The sequence below is a fragment of the Zingiber officinale genome, chromosome 11B, assembly GCF_018446385.1.
Source record: "Zingiber officinale cultivar Zhangliang chromosome 11B, Zo_v1.1, whole genome shotgun sequence".
In the NCBI taxonomy this organism is placed as follows: Eukaryota; Viridiplantae; Streptophyta; class Magnoliopsida; order Zingiberales; family Zingiberaceae; genus Zingiber; species Zingiber officinale.
In genome coordinates this window covers 19,756,206-19,777,044 of record NC_056007.1, presented here as the reverse complement: position 1 = coordinate 19,777,044, position 20,839 = coordinate 19,756,206, and the positions used below count along the sequence as shown (strand labels likewise).

Genomic DNA, 20,839 nt, shown 5'->3' with positions numbered 1-20,839 from the left:
AATCCGTAACATAACAAAACTCTCTCTCTCTTTTTATATATATATATATATATATAACCAGGAGTTACGGTTCAAAATAATCTGAATTCAGAACTGAGTTACTCTTTAATAAAAATAAAAGCAAACCTTTTAAATATTTCTTAAAATTGTATGCGTGATTTGATAAATTGTCGATAAATCATAATAACTTCTCATTCAACCGTTAGACATCAAATAATCTGTTAAAAAACACTACCATTTGCTGCCAAAAATAATATGTACAAGCAAAAAATAAAATAAAAATAACATAATGATCCTCAACTCTCTTATTTTCTTCCCCAAATGACATGAGTATCCAAAAATAAAACACCGAAAACCAAATTCGGATGTACACTCACTTTCCTACTCCCTCGATTTCAAAACTGAGGGCTGCAAGGATTCCTAGTAAAATACTATGCCTTCGTCGATGAGAATCAGGGTCGGAATAAGACCAAGGCACATTCTAAAGATTCTTCCGTACAAGGATGTCGATAACTCATTCCTCATCCTCATCTTCTTCCTCCGAAGCTTCCTTTAGCCACTGCAAAAATTTGCCAACATTATAGTGATTTCCAGGAAGGAATATCCCAGTTTGAATAGGCAAGAACAAGAAATTCTGTGGTCAATCAAATAATTTCATAAGCAGAATCAGAACTTGAGGTGGGACAAGGGGAATTGTTATGGGCTCGCAAATGTTAAATACATCATTGGTCTAAAAAGTTAACAAATTGTATTCTCTTATCAAACTTTCAGCCTTATGATACCAATAGAGCTTTTATGATTATGCCATCCCTACAAATAATCTGGCATTGGGGTTAGATTCTAGCTAATTATAAAGTCTTTATTATCTTAATTGTTTCTATCGGCAATTGAAGTTCAAATATTTGAAATTCGTTAAGTGAAATTTCATATTTCTATAGCTAAACCTTGATTATCTTCATTAAACAAAAGACTCATCAAAACTGTACCGTGATAAATGATTCAGATTGTTTAACAAATATCTTGTCAGATTCATCTGCTGCTCCTTTCTCCGATGCCCATGACAAAATTGCATCCTCTGATAGAATGTCCTTCTCATAGAGGTAGCTCAAGATCTACAAAAGGAAATGTCTACTAAATAACTCCAAGCATCTGAAGATAAAAAAAGTAAAAAGCTTTTGATAAGGTTCATTGCCACCTACTAGCTCCGCTTGAAAACTTGATCAAGATAAACTATTAAGTGAGTTTATCACTTGGCCAAGAAAAAATAAGTATCATGACTAACAACCTCAAACAGAAGCTATTGTTATATAAAGTTTATTTAGAGTTCTTTCTATGGTATAACATATGAATACACTCGAAACTCAATATGATTATTATTCATCTCATGCATTGAATTCAGCATTAGTTTGAGTCCATCAAACAAAAGAGTTTTTATCTTGCAGCAAAATTGGTTTGATGCAATCTAAAAGATTTGGTTGACGTACTTTTTTCTTGAGCAAACACCAAATTGAATGATATTTTATTCAGAAAAAAGAATCATGATTGCATAGTAGTACTTGGCTGGGACACAAGCATTCTTCATCTACCTCTTTGTAGCAGTGTCAGCTATGCAAACTCCCATACCAACATCCCTATAGTTGTGTTAGACATGGAAATCCATACCCATGTTAGATACTCGTAACAGAGTAGGAATAACAGGTAATAATAATTCATAGTTCAACTCTAAATCTACAATGAGACTAACCAAAAGCTACATAAATACCTAAAGTAATAAATAATAATTCTTTTTACTACCGAATAATGAGATACAAGGTTGGTTATCTAGAGAGCATAACCTTAGAGATTACAGCTTAGACTTTCCCATTTACCAACATTTATTTTGATCTAACATAAAATAAAGGTTCTAGCTCTGCTGAGCAGATAACAAGTGCAAAATGTTATTAACCTATCAAAACATTTTAGTAAATGAGTTAACCTAATGTAGTCAGAAACTTCTAGACAGAACATCCCAGCTTAACAATTTTATGAATTGTAAATAAAATATAAAAATCTACGTTTCTCAATGCAATTGATGAAGAGTAGTTGTATCCTACTGATGAAGCTATTACTTACTGTACAAAACAAAGGTGATAACTCTGTAGCAGTCTCCGAGCAAATCTCTTCAAACTTCAGAATTACTTCAATCTGCACAAAAATTAGATTGAAATCTCATCTTATTTTTTTAAAAAGAAAAAAAACTTAATCAAAGAAATCATTTACAATTTGGAAAAGGAAGGCACTAGGATCACATGATTTTCAATGTCCTAATGGCTCCATACTGAACAAGAAAAAAACCAAAAGGATATTAAATAGAAAAAAGGGAAAAACAAACAAATATGACCTTGTCCTTTGACAAAGTGAGTCGGCATTTTTGTGGGATGTTAGAAAATGATAATATTAACCAATGTAATAAACCAAGTTGACTCTCAGTCTGTTCAGGCTGCGGTATTGTCAGACTTGCCATTTAGATTTAGAGATAAGTTTCACAGCGTATAAGATAATTGATTATGGAAATGCACTGTTTCCATCCTATCATCAAATATTTAACTAAATAGAGTAGGGTTATACAAGATGCATTCATATGCAATTACCAACAGTTAAGATGACTTCTAATCATGGTTCTAGAAAGAGCTAAAACTTTGGAAGGGGGCCCCATAGAATGTTTTGCAATTGATAGACAAATATTATTTATATGCATGTTTTATATATACGACTACACTGTCAGATATTTATTGTTATAGTTCAAATGTTTTGCATTGTACAAGTAACATATAGTACAAGGAGATGTGAATGGCAAGTGTTGACAAATATACTTTAGTGTATATAAACAACAACAACAAGCCTTATCCTACTATGTGGGGACTATACTTTATTGTATATATTGATCATTTTTAGGATAGGGACGGGCCGTGAGAAGCGCCTCACCTTTTGCTACAGTAGAAGCAGTGTATTGAACTGTGTGGAACAAAACTTGTTCCCTGAAAACACAAAAAAAGGCCATCACTTCTAACAAGAATATATGCTCGGACGGAAACCACTTGATTTTGGAAATAAATCGGTTTGAGTTTTTCTATTATATAAATTATGTTTTATTATTCCTCTATTTTATCTTTTTTTTCTGCCTTATCAAGTTATTTCTATTTAAAATATCATCTTATGGTTATAAGTATGTGAGCTAAAGATCATCTAAAAAGTCTATTAACTCTTCTTCCTCGTATATGCCACTTGAAGTGGCCAAAGGAGGTCTACCACTACCCTCCAAGTAATTGACAATCTTGGTCATCTTAGCAATTAATCATTTTGGGGGCAAACAATATCTTCCAGTGACGTACTTTAAGCTGGTAGATATTTTGGATTACCAAGTATATAAAAAAAATCAAGCAGATGGATGAGAACTACAAGAACATTATGGAAGCACATGCAATGAAACAAGACAGAAGATGGTCAGTTAAAATAAGAAATGCGAGCATTAAATGTATAACTTTTAGCATTAGTGAGCCAATCAAAGTTCAACCAACCATCAAATAACAAGATCCAATCTACACTTTATCAAGGGCCTTTGGCATGTTACGAAAGTTGTATTTTCTCCAAAGATTCTTTGAGAATAGAATCTTACGTCATCTTAAGGAGAAATGAATAGCCTATTTGTGCTTCTTGTCTGGAATAACTACCACAATTCTAATGCAGACAAATGTAAGCAAGTGGATAGCATGTATGTTGATATATAGATACATCCAAGGTTTCGAATCCCAAGCCAAGCTGGGGTTTTGGTCCCTGGCCGGCTCAAGAATGTTGCCCATGGCCATGCTGAGTGTTAGTGCTGCAGGGTGTGTTGAAAACCAAAAGAGAGGAGGAAGAAGAGAATATCTCACATACTTGAAACCCTCTTGAAGGAAGAGGAAGAAGAGGGTGTATTAAGGATGTCTTGCATACATCACACTTGGCACTTCAACACCATGCCAAGTGTCAGTGCTAGAGGGTGTGTCAATCGCCAAAAGAGAAGAAAAGGATGTCTTGTGTGCCTAGAATCCTGTCATGCATGTCCCTCAAGGAAGTTGACGAGCATCTCACGCCCATGAGGAAGTCGACGAAGCATCTCATGATGCCTCAAGGAACCTCCAGAAGACTCACAGAAGCCTCCAATGTGTCACGGCAATGCCTCACATGCCTCGAGAAGCCAACACAACATCTCGTGATGCCTTAGAGAACCTCTAGAAGACTCACAAAAGCCTTTGGTGAATGTGACAGCATCTTACATGCCTCAAAAAGTTGATGCAGGTTCTCACGATTCCTTAGAGAACCTCCAGGAGACTCACGGAAGGCTTCGGTTCGTTGTAAAAGCATCTTGTGTGCTCCAAGAAGCCAACAAATTGTCTCGCAACGCCTTAAGAAACCTCCAAAGGATTCATGAAAACCTTTGGTTCGTTGTGGAAGAATCATCTGTTTCGTGTAAGTCACATTCCCTAGGTGAGGGATTAATCTTGGGTTGTTCTGTGTGCCAACTGGCAGGCAGAATAAGATGTTCTGCCTATGTCGATCAACACACAATGAAATTTTAAACCATGGATATAGCAGTACAAATATTTGGGAAAAGAAGATACTTGGAGTTAGTGAAAAGAGCAGATTCTCCAGACAGTCACTTCAATTGATAGGTTAAAGAGACGAGCAGAAGAGTAACTACCACAATTTTCCATGCAAACACATGCAAGCAACAAGATAACATGAAAATTGTTATATGGTATAGTCGTAAAAATATTAGGAAAACAGATACACGGAGTTCACTAAAATAACAGATTCTCACAGCAGCCACTTTGACAGGTTAAACTGATTAAAGAAAGAAGAGCAAAAGAGAATTACCACAATTTTCCATGCAAACACATGTAAGCAACTGGATAGCATGAATGCTCAGCAGTAAAAATATTAGGAAACAGATAATGGAGTTTGCTAAAATAGCAGATTCTCACAGCAAGCCACTGTGATAGGTTAAACCGATACGAGAAAATAGAGTAACTACCCCAATTTTCATGCAGATGAAAGTAAATATGGATAATATGTATGTTGATATATAGGTAAAACAGAATAAATATTTGGAAAAAAGATAATACTAAATTCACTTAAAGAGAAGTTTCCCCAAAACAGCCACTAGAAAGACCACTTTTACTTTTGATTGCAAATTGCAGTCATTGAGACCACCATAAAGAATGTAAGTCCCAGAACATATGTTACTTGCCTCTTCATCTACACTCTTTAGATAATGCTTCAAAAGATCCTTCCACTTGTTGATCTCCTTGGCAATGCTTTGGTATAGCTCACCTAAGGATCAATATAGTACACAGAGTCAATCAAATCTTAGATGTCCATATTATTTGATAGGAATATAGAAATAGTAAATTCTAGAAATTGCAAGTAGATGAATCCAAATATTCGAATATGTTAACCAGGCAAAAATATGATTAATCCATAGTAGCCTTAACACATAAATTTTATCAGATATTCTAAAAAAAATGATTCAGAAGTGCCTAGTATGTAAGAAGCAGTAAAATAAGCATGTTAATATACTCCACTTCCTCAGTCCCCCGACAAGTTCTCAATTGTTGAGTTGGCAGCCAATTGTTAGTATAATTTAAAATTTTCTGCTTTAATTTCCCGCTTCATGTGTTTTCTAGGGTTCAATGAGAGGATCCTATCACTCAAAAGACTAAAGGTATCCAGAATTTCATTATATTAAACATTTTATTCTCATTCCCTTGTTTGTTGTATTAATTACCTTAGCCCTACAATAGAGAAGCTTCATAATACAGGATCACATGTTTATTTCGGCTCCAAGCATGGCCATCAGTCATCAAGACAAACAACCTAGAGAACCAAAGTGACATAAGTTCATAAAGCTTTCACAAATCCTATAATATTCTCATGCAATCTTTGAGAAATACCTAAAACCCCAAAAAATTACATACCACCAATTACCTTGTGTTTTGTCATCAAGAGACAGTTAATAGGGTAAGTAAAACGAAGTCCACACTAATGGCTCAATGCTACAATTCTTGTGATATCACTCAAACAAACTATTCCGATTTCTGATGACTGAATAAGAAAATGTATTACTTATGACTTTCAGGTAGGAAAAAAATCAACTGTTCAGTGATTTTTTTTTTTTAAATCATCATGAAAATACTTGAGTGATGGCTCAAAATACAACAAAAAAATATGTATGTTAAGTTCAAACATAAGGCAAGGCTAGTAAGTAGAAGATAATAAAGTAAAACAAAATTTTGGTGATATAGAATCATTCATCTATAAAAATCTTGATTTATTATTGAAAAACCACAACAAAGTCAGGATATTATTAAAAAAGAAAAAGAAATAGAGAGAACTTTTGTAGCAATCAAGATTTAAAAGGAATTTTTATAAAATAAAATACTGCTAGGCAAAAACTATGTTTTTAGTTCCACTTGGGCTGCAGCTGCTCGCTCCTTAGCCAATGCCTCGTTTTGGTCCTTGCTTGTAGCACTTCTCTTGAGTGCAAGGCCCTTAAACTCGGATACATAATTAAACATGACATACAAATGATTCTAGGAGAGATGTTAGAAGAGGATATAGTGTGAATGTAGAATAAATGAGAATACTTGTCCATCTATAAGAAAGTTTAGCAACACATTTCTTCAAAAGAGATGATCAATTAATAAAAAAAATCCATTTTGGGCCTATTAATACAGGATACAAGTGTCGGAATACACAGCATATAACTTACTGTGTCAAAAAGGTAACTGAGTGCTTGTATGGTGTGGAAAAGCAATTGATCCTACTCATTTAACAATTTCAATTTGTACCACCTCAACCCTATGGTTGTCATTAGCATTTCCATACATACCAAGTTTAATCACTAGCAACTGACCATTGAATGAAATAAAGAAGCCAATGTAATCTATATTTAGTTTCTAGAAACTGAGAATAGTTTAGAATGATAAAATTTTATGCCGATACTCACTGTTAGAGGAATGAGGAGCTTCTAAACCCAACTTCATCACAGAAAAGAATAACGCCCCAACACAATCAGCATGTGACTTATTGCATGACAACCTAATATTGCAAAAAGATCTAAATTAATATGGCTCAGTGAAATATATGTGATGCAGAGGACCATAGGACTATATTCAAGAAGTAATAAAGCTCCAACCAGAAATGATATACAAAATAAAATTCCTAAGCTTGCTCCAAAAAACTAATTTATGTGTCAAAACTCAATTCAGAGCAATCATTTCATCAATCTCGTTCATGGTATTGAAAAAGGAGATAGACCCACAGATGTTGTATATTCAGCAATATTTGTCTACATATTGTCTTATCAATTTTGACACTATTATTCCTTGACTAATTATAAAAAAATGTAATAAGAAGTCTGCTAATGAAAGCACAAGTATCAACCATATATGTAAAATGGAAGCATCAAGGCATAGTTCACTTGATTAGTTCATGATTGTTATCAAAGCTATGGAAACCTTATCAAGTATGCCAAATATTTTAACTCAACAACAACGTAGAAAGAAAGAGTGTAATTCCTGACTAGAACTATATTACCTCAGTGAATTTATTTCTAAAATCACCGTTTCTTGGTTCACTCCTGTAAGAGCTCGATGGAAAGTTGCTTCCACCTGAAGTTGATATAACATAATTGTTGTGAATTAAATGAAAATAAAAGTCTCCACACATAGCTATTCCCATTAATTACCTCCTTATCAAAATCGGTTGAATCTACATAATCTCCCCCATCACCATCATCAAAACCAGTACTTTCTGAATCAAGTTGTAGCTCACCAGAAACTGGAGTATTATTCACAAATTGATAAGACACATCAGGTTCCTCATGATAAGCATGAGATAACTCTGTCAATTTTGCTTCGGGAATTGGAGCAATAGAGTGTCTCCATTCTTCCTCGTGCTCCCCTTCATATGTAGACCATATGTAACCAACACCAGCAATACCAACCTAAAGAACAAGATGGAAAATATCATTGGGATGAGCAACAAGAACTTTTAAAATGACAAGCGGAAGATATTTAGCATCTATACAATAAAAGAGAAAGATGTAATACAATCTACAAACTATAAAGTCACTACAACTAGCAGCACACAACATCTTGGATCAATTATTTTGTATAACCTTACCTCTTGAAATTAAATCATTTTTTACATAGCATAAAGAGCAACTCGCATAATTGTACACATTAAGAATCCTTTTCCCTCTAACAACAGATCTTTTGCCTTAACAAGTTGTTTGCAGGCCTTTTCAACTTAAAAATGATTGAAAGCAACTTGCTTTTTTAGCAAATTATTTGTCATCCGTTTAAAATAAACAATTTTTATGTTTAACTAGGATCCTCGCCATTAGGATCACATGTGTGAACAATATATGTGATGCAACACCAAATTTGAAACCTCTAATAGGACAGAAAATTGGGACAAATTAGATGAAGCATGGACAAATTAGATGAAGCACAAGAATAGCTATCCCGTATAGAGAAAAGGGTCTAACACAGAAATGAAAGTGGCAACTGATTATTACATGAAACACTGTTTTGCAACTCTTTTATAGACTTATCCTGCAAAAAATAGAAACCAAATAAGCAAATTCAACAATTCCCATTAATTGACTACACAAAAAGACAAATTGCCAAACAATTTGAATTATTACCAAACAACTTAAATTGAATTCAAAATTGAAATTGATTCGCAGATGGCATCAATATGATTTATATGAATCCAAGAATAAATTAGATGAAGAAAGAATAATAAAGTGCATGTACACCTCAGATGAGTTAGAGTTTTCCATGACTGAATAATTTGGGGTTGATTCTGCATTCCTACTACTCACCATACTAGTAATTGCTGCAAAATGCCAAAGTGAAAATTCTATCAGAGTTCCACCAAATCAAAGAAACCAAAACAATAACATGCAGAAACTAAAGACTCATGATGTCACGTAAGAAGTTCACAATAAAAAGTAATAGCACTAAATAGAGGCTACAATGTCTAAGAAAATTTAATAAATATGGATGGAAAACTAGAATGTAAAGTTTGTGTAAGAACTATACAGGAAAGAACACTCTTACAAGCAGTACAGCATCATTCACAACTAGTAATATGCATAATGACATAACCTAAACATAACAATTAAATTGATTGAATCTTTTAGTGCTCAAAATTAAATCCTGGGCCATGTGAATAAGTAAATCAATTGACTGAGATAGAATTATATGTAGCTGAGTACTGGATTCGACCAATAGATTATACAATTATAATAGCTAATAAACAGGAATCAGATCACGAGTTAAAGAATTTACAAGGACTTTCTATAACTGCACTGCTTGCATCAGCGTATTCAAGTTCCTCGTCACTATCTTGGATAGAAGGCTGAGGACGTAAAGAAACTTTCGAATAAGCAGGAATTGTAATCAATCGCCCAACTTCAACCTGGCAATGGAAAAGCAAATTAATCAACCAAATAAGAGAACTGAAAAAATACAGTTACAAATGTAAAAAAAAAATCATCAATAATTTAACTAGAACTAGAAACTTCATAGGTCACAGAGGTTAGAAACTGGAAACACCAAGCTTCCAGTATTAGTGAATATCGTATGCTAGATAATAATCCATAGTAGTAGTTGCTAGATACTTGGACGTGAAGACAATGCTACTTAGGCATTCCATTAACATAAGACCATAGGAATGGAAAAGCACAAAAATACACATCACAAAAAACAGGTTTTTTTCAACTATGAAAAGTTTATATGGCATTTTGCTGCTGCACATCACATTTTGTTGTTCAACAAATTCAATTGTCGATTCTGGTGTCTATTTATGTTCGTCAATCCACTAATATGGCCCACCAAACCATCTAATGAAGATCATACATTCCACAAAATATTACTGCTTCTAGATGAATAACTTATCATACATTCTACAATAATACTGCTTCTAGATGAATAACATGAGATTGGCCTCTCCGCCAGTATGCCATAGATCAATCTGTGAAAAAGTGGATTACGTGCAAATACAATGTGGCTAGTATGTGATCTAAAAAAACAAAGAAGAAGAAAAAAATGAGAATTTGAACTCCAAGTTTAACAATTTCAACTTTCAAGCTTATCTCACAATTGAAAAGCAAAGGGTTAATTAATGAGACATGAGATATACCTAATTGGAACTAGGTTTCAATGTCATAAACAAACAAAGAAAAGTGCATCTTCTTGTTCACTTTGCCAATTTATTTGAATGAAAACTTTATATGGTAGAAAAGACAACTCATTTTTATCTCGGATATGAGAATACACATCAGAATCAAGACACCACAACGCCTTAAATTTTCCATAAATGCAATAGCAAAGTGGAAGTAGTGACAACAATTCACTAAAGGTATTCTGTAGTAAAGCCAAAAATTGTTCATACTCAAAGAAAATATTGGTTGAGGATGCTGGAACAAAGTCAAGATGATGTTAGAGTAGCAATGGCTAGCCTAATAGAGCAACATTCAAAGTGTGCCCACAGTGTACATTGGATGGTTGATGTGATCACAATGAATATATTGCGAAAATTAGCAATGGCATGCCCAATAGAGCAACATTCAAAGTGTGTCCACAGTGTATATTGGATGGTTGATGTGATCACAGTGAATATATTGCGAAAATTAGTTTTGCTCGAGACCACAAACTCATCCAGCAACAGAAGCAGCAGTTTAGAGGAAGCTGTGGAAATCATGGATACATGAGCAAGGGAAGCACGAAGGATGTAAATCAAAGCGTCAAAGAGATGATACCATTACCAATTGGTGGTAGCATGTAACTTATAAGTATGTTGTAAGTAATACTTCAGATATTATCATATGCATGTTGCTCAAATTCTTAAGTACAACCTATTTTACATTGTTATATGGGGACAGTTGTCATTCCACCTTTTAACCATTAACAATGTTTAGTTTCCTTTGCCAGAGATATCATTTTTTATCAACATAAAGATTTTTGAGATTCTTTCTCAACATAAAGATTTCCAGTATTACTTTAATATCGAGCATAGTTTGTATATACCTCTGATACCACATAAGCATTGTGCATTGGGTCAATTTTCTACCGCCTAAAAATGTCCTTTAAAACCTTGCTACCCTGAGTTCTTCTCCATGACACACTAAAACTTTGAGATCAATGGAAATATGATGGTATATGAAAATTTTGCCTCAATCTCCTTGAAGAGGGACAAAGTACTTGAGTTGAACAATCATCTTTCAAGTTAAAACTATCTTTTTTCACATAATAAATACAAGGAAAAAAAATCGGCTCACGAATAAATTCCCAAGAGCATCTCATATTTCCTTGGAAGTGGAGAGGAACATCACTCATGACCACAATTAATTGGTACTATGAAGAAGTCGTGTAAAGATGGTGAGATATAAACTCCACCATGTTGAATAAGTTGCATCCTCCTACTTTGAAAGTGGAGTTATAAAATGGTAGTCCTTTCATACGAGCCAAAAAGAATCTAAAATACATATTCATAGGAGATAATTGGCTCCATGTCATTGGTAGAGGATGTCTATGGGAAGAGAAATGACAAGGAGGACAAATGATCCTAGGTTTAAATTAGCATAAAGAATTAAAGAGAAAGAAAAAACATCCTATATAGTGGGAAAAATACAAAAGAGGCACATAGTAACAAGGCGAGGAGAGGTTCAAGACAGAAGGGCTAAGATAGCTTGATTAGTGGAGGGGAGTGACGTGGAGAGGGAAGGGGTGATGTAAATTGATAGAAGTGTGAATAAGGAGGTGTACTTGAAGAGGAGTAGGGAGCCAGGAAGAAAAGGAGACAAGCTTAAGGATGCAACTCAATACAAGGAGCAGAGAAAACAATGAGGGGTACAAAGTGAATAGGCACCCCATGTCATCACGCTTGAGGAGGGCAACAAGGTGAGGTTACTAGACTTTAATACCACATATAGATTATGTTTAATCGTGCAAAGAGTATTAGAGCTGATATGGTCATTAGAAGGCTTTAAAATATTATTTCACGCCAATGTTTCAGTCCTCTACTATACTGATGCAATTTTGGTATTATACTATTGACTGCCGACATGCTACAACACACATTAAAATGTACCAAGATGAATTTAGGTGGACATCAATCCTTCAATTATTTTCAACAAATTTAAGACTACAACAGTAAAATAGTGCATTAAATTAAAACTTCATTGTACCATACCATGCCAATGCTCAATATACTTCAACATGTGGCCAAGTGTGTTAAGATGAATTCAAATGAAATTTGCTTTTTTAATCCTTTTCCATTTGCTCCTTTAATCCCCTTCTACGTAGGGTTTTTATTCCAAAAATAAGATAGTAATTGAATTAAAAATTTCTCCACACTTCAACACATATTAGAACATGCAAAAATGAATTCAGTTTTGCACTTTTAATCAACTTGTTTAATTCTAAAAAAAAATACTATGGCACATGCATTGATGCATGAGGAAGCGTGTAAAACATCATGGAAAAATACTCCTGAACCAAGCGACGTGGAAGAGGTAACACATGCCAATTAGTGTCAAATTTTGATAATTTAATATAAGTGTACCTTTCATGTTTCAACTATGTTGCCAAGCAGGGCACAAAATTTCAAACCATGGTTATTGGTACGATGGATTTAGCCACAAATTAATGTTTAAGATTTAAGGTTTAAGGTTATGCCATTGATCTTTTATATATCCAAGTAATATGCATTTATAGTCAATACATTAAAGTATTTTTCTTCATTTAATCTTCAAAATTTGTACATTAAAGATATATTACAACCCATGTATACATATCGCCGAGAACTACTAAAAATGTAGAACTAAACTCATTAAATGCTAACACTAGCAATGAACAATTGGATATATGGATGTTATGATCTAGGTTATGCAAAACAAGAAAAAGTAGCACAAACTAATTAACTACAAGAAAATAGATATCAAAGGAGAACAGCAGGTTGAGTATAAGCACCATTACCTTGAATGATAAAATGACTCCAGGTTCCAAGACTACCCCTGCTCTTAGATGAACACCATCACAAACTATAGCATGATTCAATCTACAATCATCTTCTATAATGACATTATCCCAAATGTAACAACCATTGATGCATACATTGTTCCCAAGTGTACAACCATGACCAACTACCGAGTTGGTTATAACACTATGGTTTCCAATTGTAGTTCCACTTCCAATCAGGGTAACAGCGCCTATTCGTGCAGATTGTGATTGAACAATATCTGAAGGGAAAAAAATTAACAGTATATCAACCAAAAAGGAAAAAAAATTAACTTCAGTGAACAATAAACACATTCAGGAATCAACGAGAAAAAAAGGTGATGATTATTGAAGTGATACATGCAGGTTTCTGATTGGTCATAGTGTGTGATAATTGGTTGACATTCACCAATTCAACCTTTTTATCCTACTTAAATAACTTGAACTTTGCCAAAGAAATTGCCCAGAGGCAAACTGATTTGATAATATGATTGAAATTTGTTGAAACTGAAATGGGTTTCCCAGTAATTGGTTGAAACAAATTAATATCAATAGCATGTAAAACACACCTAAAAGCTATAACCATCGAACAAAACAAAAGTATACATAACAAAAAATTGGCAAGGAAACTTGGATCAACAGGATTCAAGCAAATTAGGAATAAAAGCTTTGACCAACCAAGATTCTATTATTTTCCAACAAATTCCCACCAGATCAATGGTGCTGGAACCAGCCCAAGTAAACCACAGAGCTGGTATTAGTACAATGCCATCAAAATACTAATGGTTGCAATCAAATCACGACCCGTGCCAAAATTTCGGACCTGAACTAGAATGATACGGTTTCGGTCTCATATCATATCGTACCGTGTCCATATAGTTTTGGTATTTTTTTAAATATAAATATAAATGTAAATTAATATTTGATTATTATTATAGTTTCGGTTTCCTAATAAACTATTTATCATATATTTTTAAAATTAAAATAAATAAAATATTTAATTAATTATATAATTTTATTAGGATTTAATTAAGCATCTTTGAATTACCCTTGTCCACCTTGGGAATTATTTTAATTAACAAAACATTTAATTAAAAAAAGGGATCGCAACCACAGGCTCAGCCGCGACCCCTCAGTCGCGGTTGCCAGGGTCGCGCGGCCCCTCCCACACGACCGCCAAGGTTGCGCGACCCCTCCGACGCAGCCGACGGGGTCGCACGACCCCTTCGACGCTACCGCGAGGCTCACGCGGCGCCTCTGCCACGACTGCAGGGCTCGCGCGGCCGCGGGGCTTGTGCGGGCGTTCCTATGCGGTCGCAGGGGTCACGCAGCCCCTCCTGTGTGACCGAGGGTGTTGCAACGCCCTTGTTGTGCGGCCGAGGGCGTCGTGATGCCCTTCCTGCGGCCGCGAGCATCGCGACGCCTTTGCGGCTGCATCGGGACTGGTGTCGGGTTCGTGCCGGTGTCGGTCAACGGGCAGAACGAAATGTTTCGCCCGTTTCGACCGGCTCGGCATGAGATTTCAAACCTTAGTTACAATCAATGGACTTAAGAACAAGTGCCCATCCAAGGTGAAGGCATAGCTAAAAGACACCCTCATGTAATTGAAGATGCTCATCTATAGTATTAGCAATGGTTGTCTGCTACCATTTGTTCACTTGGAAGGTTTAGAATGTCCTATTCAAAAAAAATGTGAGGCCATGCTCTAAGTTACAACCTAGACAAGACTTATTCAATCAATAATCTAAAGACAGGCAGACTACATCAAATACTTTCCATCAAAGCAAAAAAACTGAAGACATAATTACCATATAAGGAAAAGAGATGATCATCAATAAAACTTCTAATTGAGGTTAGACATTTACCAGATGCTTTGTATATTCCCTCTCTATCTAGCTTCACCTTTGATGAATTCCCAAAGTATTGAAAATTTGGCACCAAAGGATATGTCCACCTTTGCAGTATGTCCTTGCTAATTGTACCATAACTCCTGAAATTATCTATTCTTGCTGCATAACTTGAATGAATTTCATGGGTAAAAATCTTGTAACCCATGATCTGCAATATATCATCAGGTGATATTAGTAAAAGTTTATATGATTATCATATTGTGAACATTTTCAGGAACTAAATTACACAAGTGAAATATGAAATATATCTACAAGCTTACATTTGCCATAAACATAAAGACTGGGAGTGCAAGGTGTGACTGCAAGAGGAATGCAAGTAAACCTAATTCAATGTACAAAATGAATAGTTTATGCAATTTGTACCTCACATCAGAGGGAGTTTAAGAATTAAAGTGGTGACTTTCATTTGAAGCACAAAATAAACTTGCCTAAGGTGTAGATGGTAACACATTTTCACAAGATAGTAAAATTTACATATATAACAAAAAGATTTCTGGAATTCCTAGATGCTGTTGGATTCTTCCAGGGAAGAAAATCTATAGTAGTATACTCATTCATTTGTCCAATAAAGCTAACTGATCAAAGACGCAACATAAAATGTTTGCAAAGCAACAAGGAACAAGAAGATTCTTGAGAGATTAAAATTTTGAAAAAGTAAAGTCCTGAAATTTCACTGTTACTTTATAGTTTCTTCCTTATGCAAAAAATAAGCAATAAACAAGTCTTGGAGACCAAGAATTACCAACATCTAATCTGTCAGACATTTCATCAAACTAACAAACCAACAAAGTGTAATCCTATAAGTAGCACCTAAATTTTTACAAGAGATTTTGAATGGGATCCTAAACTGAACGTGCTTGCAAATTAGAAACTCAATTCTCAATGCCAAGATAAGGCAACCATTAGGGTATGAAGTACCTAATCAAATGCACCACAAGCAGAATCCTCAAATTACAAGTAGAAACAGAGGTAGAAAGACAAAGGTAGAATCTATAATGCATAATTATCAAGGATTTCCAAAATTAGGAAAAACAGCATGAAACAAATGTAACATTTAATCATGTTGCACATGATGTATAAAAGCAAACAATATCAAAAGTGAATCTCACATCATCAACAAGCAAACCCTTGACAAAATGGCGGCGAAGATGTTGATAATCAAAATTGTCCATAAAAAGACTGAGGACTTCTGGAGAGCAGATATCTATATAGCAATCCTGCAAAAGAATTATTTAATCACTTTTAAAAACTGGCAAATACTTGTTCAAAATATCACTAATAGCACTGTAAATCCAACATTAATAACATTGTGTCTAGGTATTACAGACGACCATGATGCACTATCTTAGATGACATTTTACAGATCCGAAATATCACAACTAAAACTGAGTGCATTGACATTTCAATGTAAACCAACACTAACAAGGTGGTGCCCGTTGCCTCCAGTAAACCAAGGTACACCCACTGAGATAGCCTTTACAGGACCCATCAATTGTACCGAGATGTAACACAGGAGTGACATTTATACCTACATCCTATTTTATTAGTCTTGTCACACCCACTGAGATAGCCTTTACAGGACCCATCGATTGTACCGAGATGTAACACAGGAGTGACCTTTATACCTACATCCTATTTTCTTAGTCTTGTCATGCATATGAACGAGATTTACTTGGATCAAAATTAAATATATTCATCTGTACAAGAAAAACATTGCTCAGGTAATTTTTCTCTGTAAGGAAGTTACAAACAAAATATTTTCCTTTATATAAGCGTAAGGAATTAAACAATTTTATTATACAGGTTCATTTTTCACCAATTGCTACCTATATATTTTTTGCAATTTGCACTATCCCTTGCATGGTTTCTCTTATATTTTACTACCCATATTAAACAAATCTCCTCTGTGCTTTAATATATTGAGTCACGCTTTTTCATATCAACAAATGATAACCACATGTTAATTGGGGAAAAAATTACCTTTAAAACACTTCCCAAATAATCATGCTAAATGCCTTACTATCTTTATATATGTGCCACTTGTGGGTACAGTCTCCACATGTCGCCAAAATCATGATACTTGGCCTGAGTGGCAATATGCCCCTAACTTTAATCAGGTTACTAAAGATAATGTCCAACCGCAATAGCATAAACATACATATGCAACTATCTTTCAGCACCAAGATTTTCAGATTGATTTGTGCACAAAAGCCCTCTAATTGATTGTGGATGTCTTGAACAGTAAGGCCAGTGCATCTATGTGCGATTAATTGCCAGAATACCAGTAGATGTAAAATAATAAGAAAGACAAGTGAGAAAGATATATAATAAGCATATAAACAAGTTGGGAAAAATACCTGCTTGTCATTGTGCAAATAAACTGAAGTATTGTCAGCTAACAACGTTTTATCAATAGAAATAAACCGCTGAGAAGGATTAACCTTGTCCTCATAAAAAATAAGCTCTTTTGTTTGAGGATCAATAGCCATTAGAACTTTGTCAGTGCCGAACCGAGTTTGATGTGTCAAGTTTGATGGTTTGGAGTGTTTAATGATCATTGTCATAACAGCAAGCGGATCTTTTTTCTTTCTTTCCTTGTGTTCGCGGAGGGCCTGAGCTAAGTTCATATTGCTAATTGTATCGCCACTAATGAGAACAAAGTCCCCATTTATCTAAAGAGGCAAGAAAATGTAAAATAGTCAAGATAAATGGCTAAACTTATTCTATAATACATACAAGATTTTCAACCTCAATATGAAAGTTCTTTTGAAGGATATATAGTATACGTTCGTCATACAAATCAAAATGTGCATCATATGAATCAAATTAATAGCCTTATGCTGCAGGGTCCACAATCATCTTTTATCCACTAAATACTATAAATTACCCTTGTGTCAGTAGGTAGAACAATTATCTTAGGGATAAGAAATCAAGTTACATAATTCCAGCACAATTAATCTCATGATTTGTTTTCTATAATAAGCTTTATAAGTTAATATTACCCACCAAGGACAAACTTAGGCACAGCTGGATTTTTGGTCTTTGCAAAAGGTAACTGTCTTAGATCTGTCTGATGAGTGTCACTCTTTGTATGCTATTGAGACTTGAGAGGCATCTGCAATGCTGGTATGTCGAGAGAAGATATGATGCTCATTCCTAGCATGACTAATCTACCACCAATCCATCTACTGTGAGAAATGTTATTAGAAAATTCAAATGTCATTTTTGTTCTTGAACAGTCATTTAATCTTTCTATGCTTCTCCTATTACTTCTGTACAATCCAACTCTACAAACCTTCATAACAAATTGACAAGTTTTTCCATTTGAGCTACTTAAGAATACATTAAATCTCCAGCATTTCATGATTGTTTTGGTATTCTGGAAGATTGTTGCTACCAAAAAATTCTCCAATGAAATCAGATTGACATCTATGTTTTTTCATATGCCTTAAAGGGCAGTTAATATTTTTTTAATATATTTTTCCTTTGCTGAAAGAAAGGCTCCAACAGTAAGAAGCCATAAGGAAAATGTGGCGACACTTATATTCTTTCTTGGCAAATTTCCTAGAATAATATCTAGGATGAATCCTGCAACCAGGATACTACAACAAATTCTAGTAATAGAATAGTAGCATACCACAGATTTTTCATATATCACACGGAGCGCATCTCCAGCACTAATGGCGTCATGCGACTCAATCGTAGTGACAGAAAACCTGGATGTAGGCTTAGTCCATTCAGACTCTTTCAAGTAGTCCTTCACCTGTTGTGAGTGGGAGCAGCAGAAGACAAAAACCTCCTCGACCCCGACGGAATCGAGCCAAGCAAGAGTGTATTCGATCATGGGAACGTTCACCAGAGGCAACAGCACCTAAATGCACAATTCGTGAATCGAGTGAGTATTCAAGGGAAACCCTAAGTAGGGGAGGCTTCGATAGATCGTTGATCGGAAGTACCTTGGGCCGTTCGAGGGTGATGGGGCGGAACCTGAGGTTGAAGCTGTCAGCGAGGAGGACGGCCTGGAGGGGAACGCGGGAGACAACCTCCGAGTCATCGGCAGCGACGGAGGTGGCGCCGCGCTGCCCTTTCTTTTGCGCCATAGCGCGGCCGCCGGTGAGAATGGATGAAATCGCAGCGGGCGCTGAGGAGGAATCGAGCGAGAGCCGAGGGATTCGTCGAGTTTAAGGCGTCGAAGCTGATGAGCTTGTCTGCGGTGAGTTCGAGCTCGCGAGTCCCCAAAAGGATCAACAGGTTCGACTCGGATGCCGAGCTGCCGGAGAATCGGTTTCGGGTCCTTTTATGTTTCGGATCCGGATCGTTGGTTGGTTTAAACCCTCCAAATAGGCGCATGTCACAGGCTCCTTATTTAATAATTCAAATTTTTTTTTTTCGATGAAATGAGCCGGCCACAGCATGCAGACGCTGGAACGTTAGGGTTCTTAGAAGCGAGAAGAGAGAAGAGAGCGGGGAAGGGAGAGGAGGAGGAGAGAGAGAGGAGAGGCGGAAGTAGACGGAGTTTAGGGTTCTTGTTGCCTTCGTCTTCTTCCGCGTCCGGATTGGACTCTAGGGTTTCGTCCTCGTGGCGCCTTTGGACGAGAGAAGAGAGCAGGGAAGGAGAGGAGGAGACTCGATAGGAGGAGAGAGAGAGAGAGAGAGGGAGAGGCGGAAGGAGACGGAGTTTCTTGTTGCCTTCCTCATCTTCCTTGGTGCCTAGGACGAGGTAATCCCCTGGACTCCCTCCCTCCTTTTCTCAATTTTTGATGTGATATCCTCTAATTTCCACCTTCAACCTCGTGTTGAAACTATTTTAGCATTTCTGCATCTTAGCACATCCCCACCCTAAATGATCAAACACAATAGGAGGTCTCTCATGGATTTGTTGAAACTATTGTAGCATTTCCATGATTCAGAATCCGAATGATACTTCTACAAGTAACTTGGGTGATACAGCTAAGGCAATGGTCTACACTTGCTAGTCTTTTAGCAGCTCTACTGACCACAAGGAATGCCTTAATCAAGTTGTCAAGTTAAATGGCCTTTCTTTTCTGAAAAAATGTCTTCAAGAAGCACTAGGTAATATATTGATGACAGTGGAATTGTTGTGGAGGAACTGATCCTTTCATTATTGACATCATGCGAGAAGCTTCCTGTGGATCCTGAAAAAACGAATGCATCAGGATTTGGAGAAACTATTGAACCTTTCATGGATTTACAGGCTCATTGCATTTCATCATGGGGCCATGATTTCAGGTTAGCATCAAAGATTTTCAATATGGATATTGTATAGGTAATGGCCTCAGTTCTTGCAGGCAGTATCTCAAATGCTTCAGGCTGATAGTAATGAACTTCTTTATCCCAAAAAGTTTCAGGGATTGAAGAGGCTGTTGAAATTTGACCGTAAAAGCAAGGGAGAGGCAAGTGCGTGACTGGTTGGTCATGCCCGTCAATTAATTATTCAGTAGAGGATGATGCAGAAGATCTAAAAGCAGCTGCTTACGAAAAGAGCCTTGATACATCTTCAACTTCCCTCCACGAGATGTATTGTCCACCATGATGTAGATTAAGAAAATTTCTGTCATTGTTTCTGCTCATGCCGTGCTCTTGTACTTTTACATTGATCGTGCTAATTCTAGTTTGGTCCTTAAATTTATATTAAAAGTTGTGTTATGCGGAGCATATATGTATTCTTGGATTATATTCATTATCTTTAAAAATAAGGTATTATTAGTGAGTGATTACTCGATTGTGTTAAATTTTAGTTATTTATTTTAATTTTGAAAAATATTGTTGTTATTATATAAATTCGTGATTACTTGTGATTTTAAAAAGTTGTGTTGA

The 20,839-nt window shown here is 35.6% G+C and overlaps 1 protein-coding gene across 2 annotated transcripts; it reads right to left on the bottom strand.

Annotated features, from left to right (window-relative positions):
* Positions 1-214: 214 nt before the first annotated feature.
* LOC122033623 (translation initiation factor eIF-2B subunit epsilon-like) lies at positions 215-19,265 on the bottom strand. 2 transcript variants are annotated; one of them, XM_042592687.1, is made up of 15 exons: positions 18,958-19,263; positions 18,639-18,872; positions 17,359-17,673; positions 16,111-16,218; positions 14,957-15,149; positions 13,071-13,333; positions 9,381-9,510; positions 8,846-8,925; positions 7,769-8,026; positions 7,618-7,691; positions 7,028-7,119; positions 5,270-5,352; positions 2,113-2,184; positions 987-1,112; positions 215-559 (listed from the first exon to the last, which is right to left on the bottom strand). In XM_042592687.1, exons 1-15 carry the CDS (start codon positions 19,099-19,101, stop codon positions 515-517), a joined length of 2,217 nt encoding a protein of 738 aa, XP_042448621.1. In that variant the 5' UTR covers positions 19,102-19,263; the 3' UTR covers positions 215-514. The 2 variants fall into 2 exon arrangements, 1 of the variants encoding a protein (XP_042448621.1); XR_006126592.1 differs by lacking the exon at positions 215-559 and adding an exon at positions 2,965-3,017 and having other exon boundaries at positions 1,055-1,112; positions 18,958-19,265.
* Positions 19,266-20,839: the final 1,574 nt, after the last annotated feature.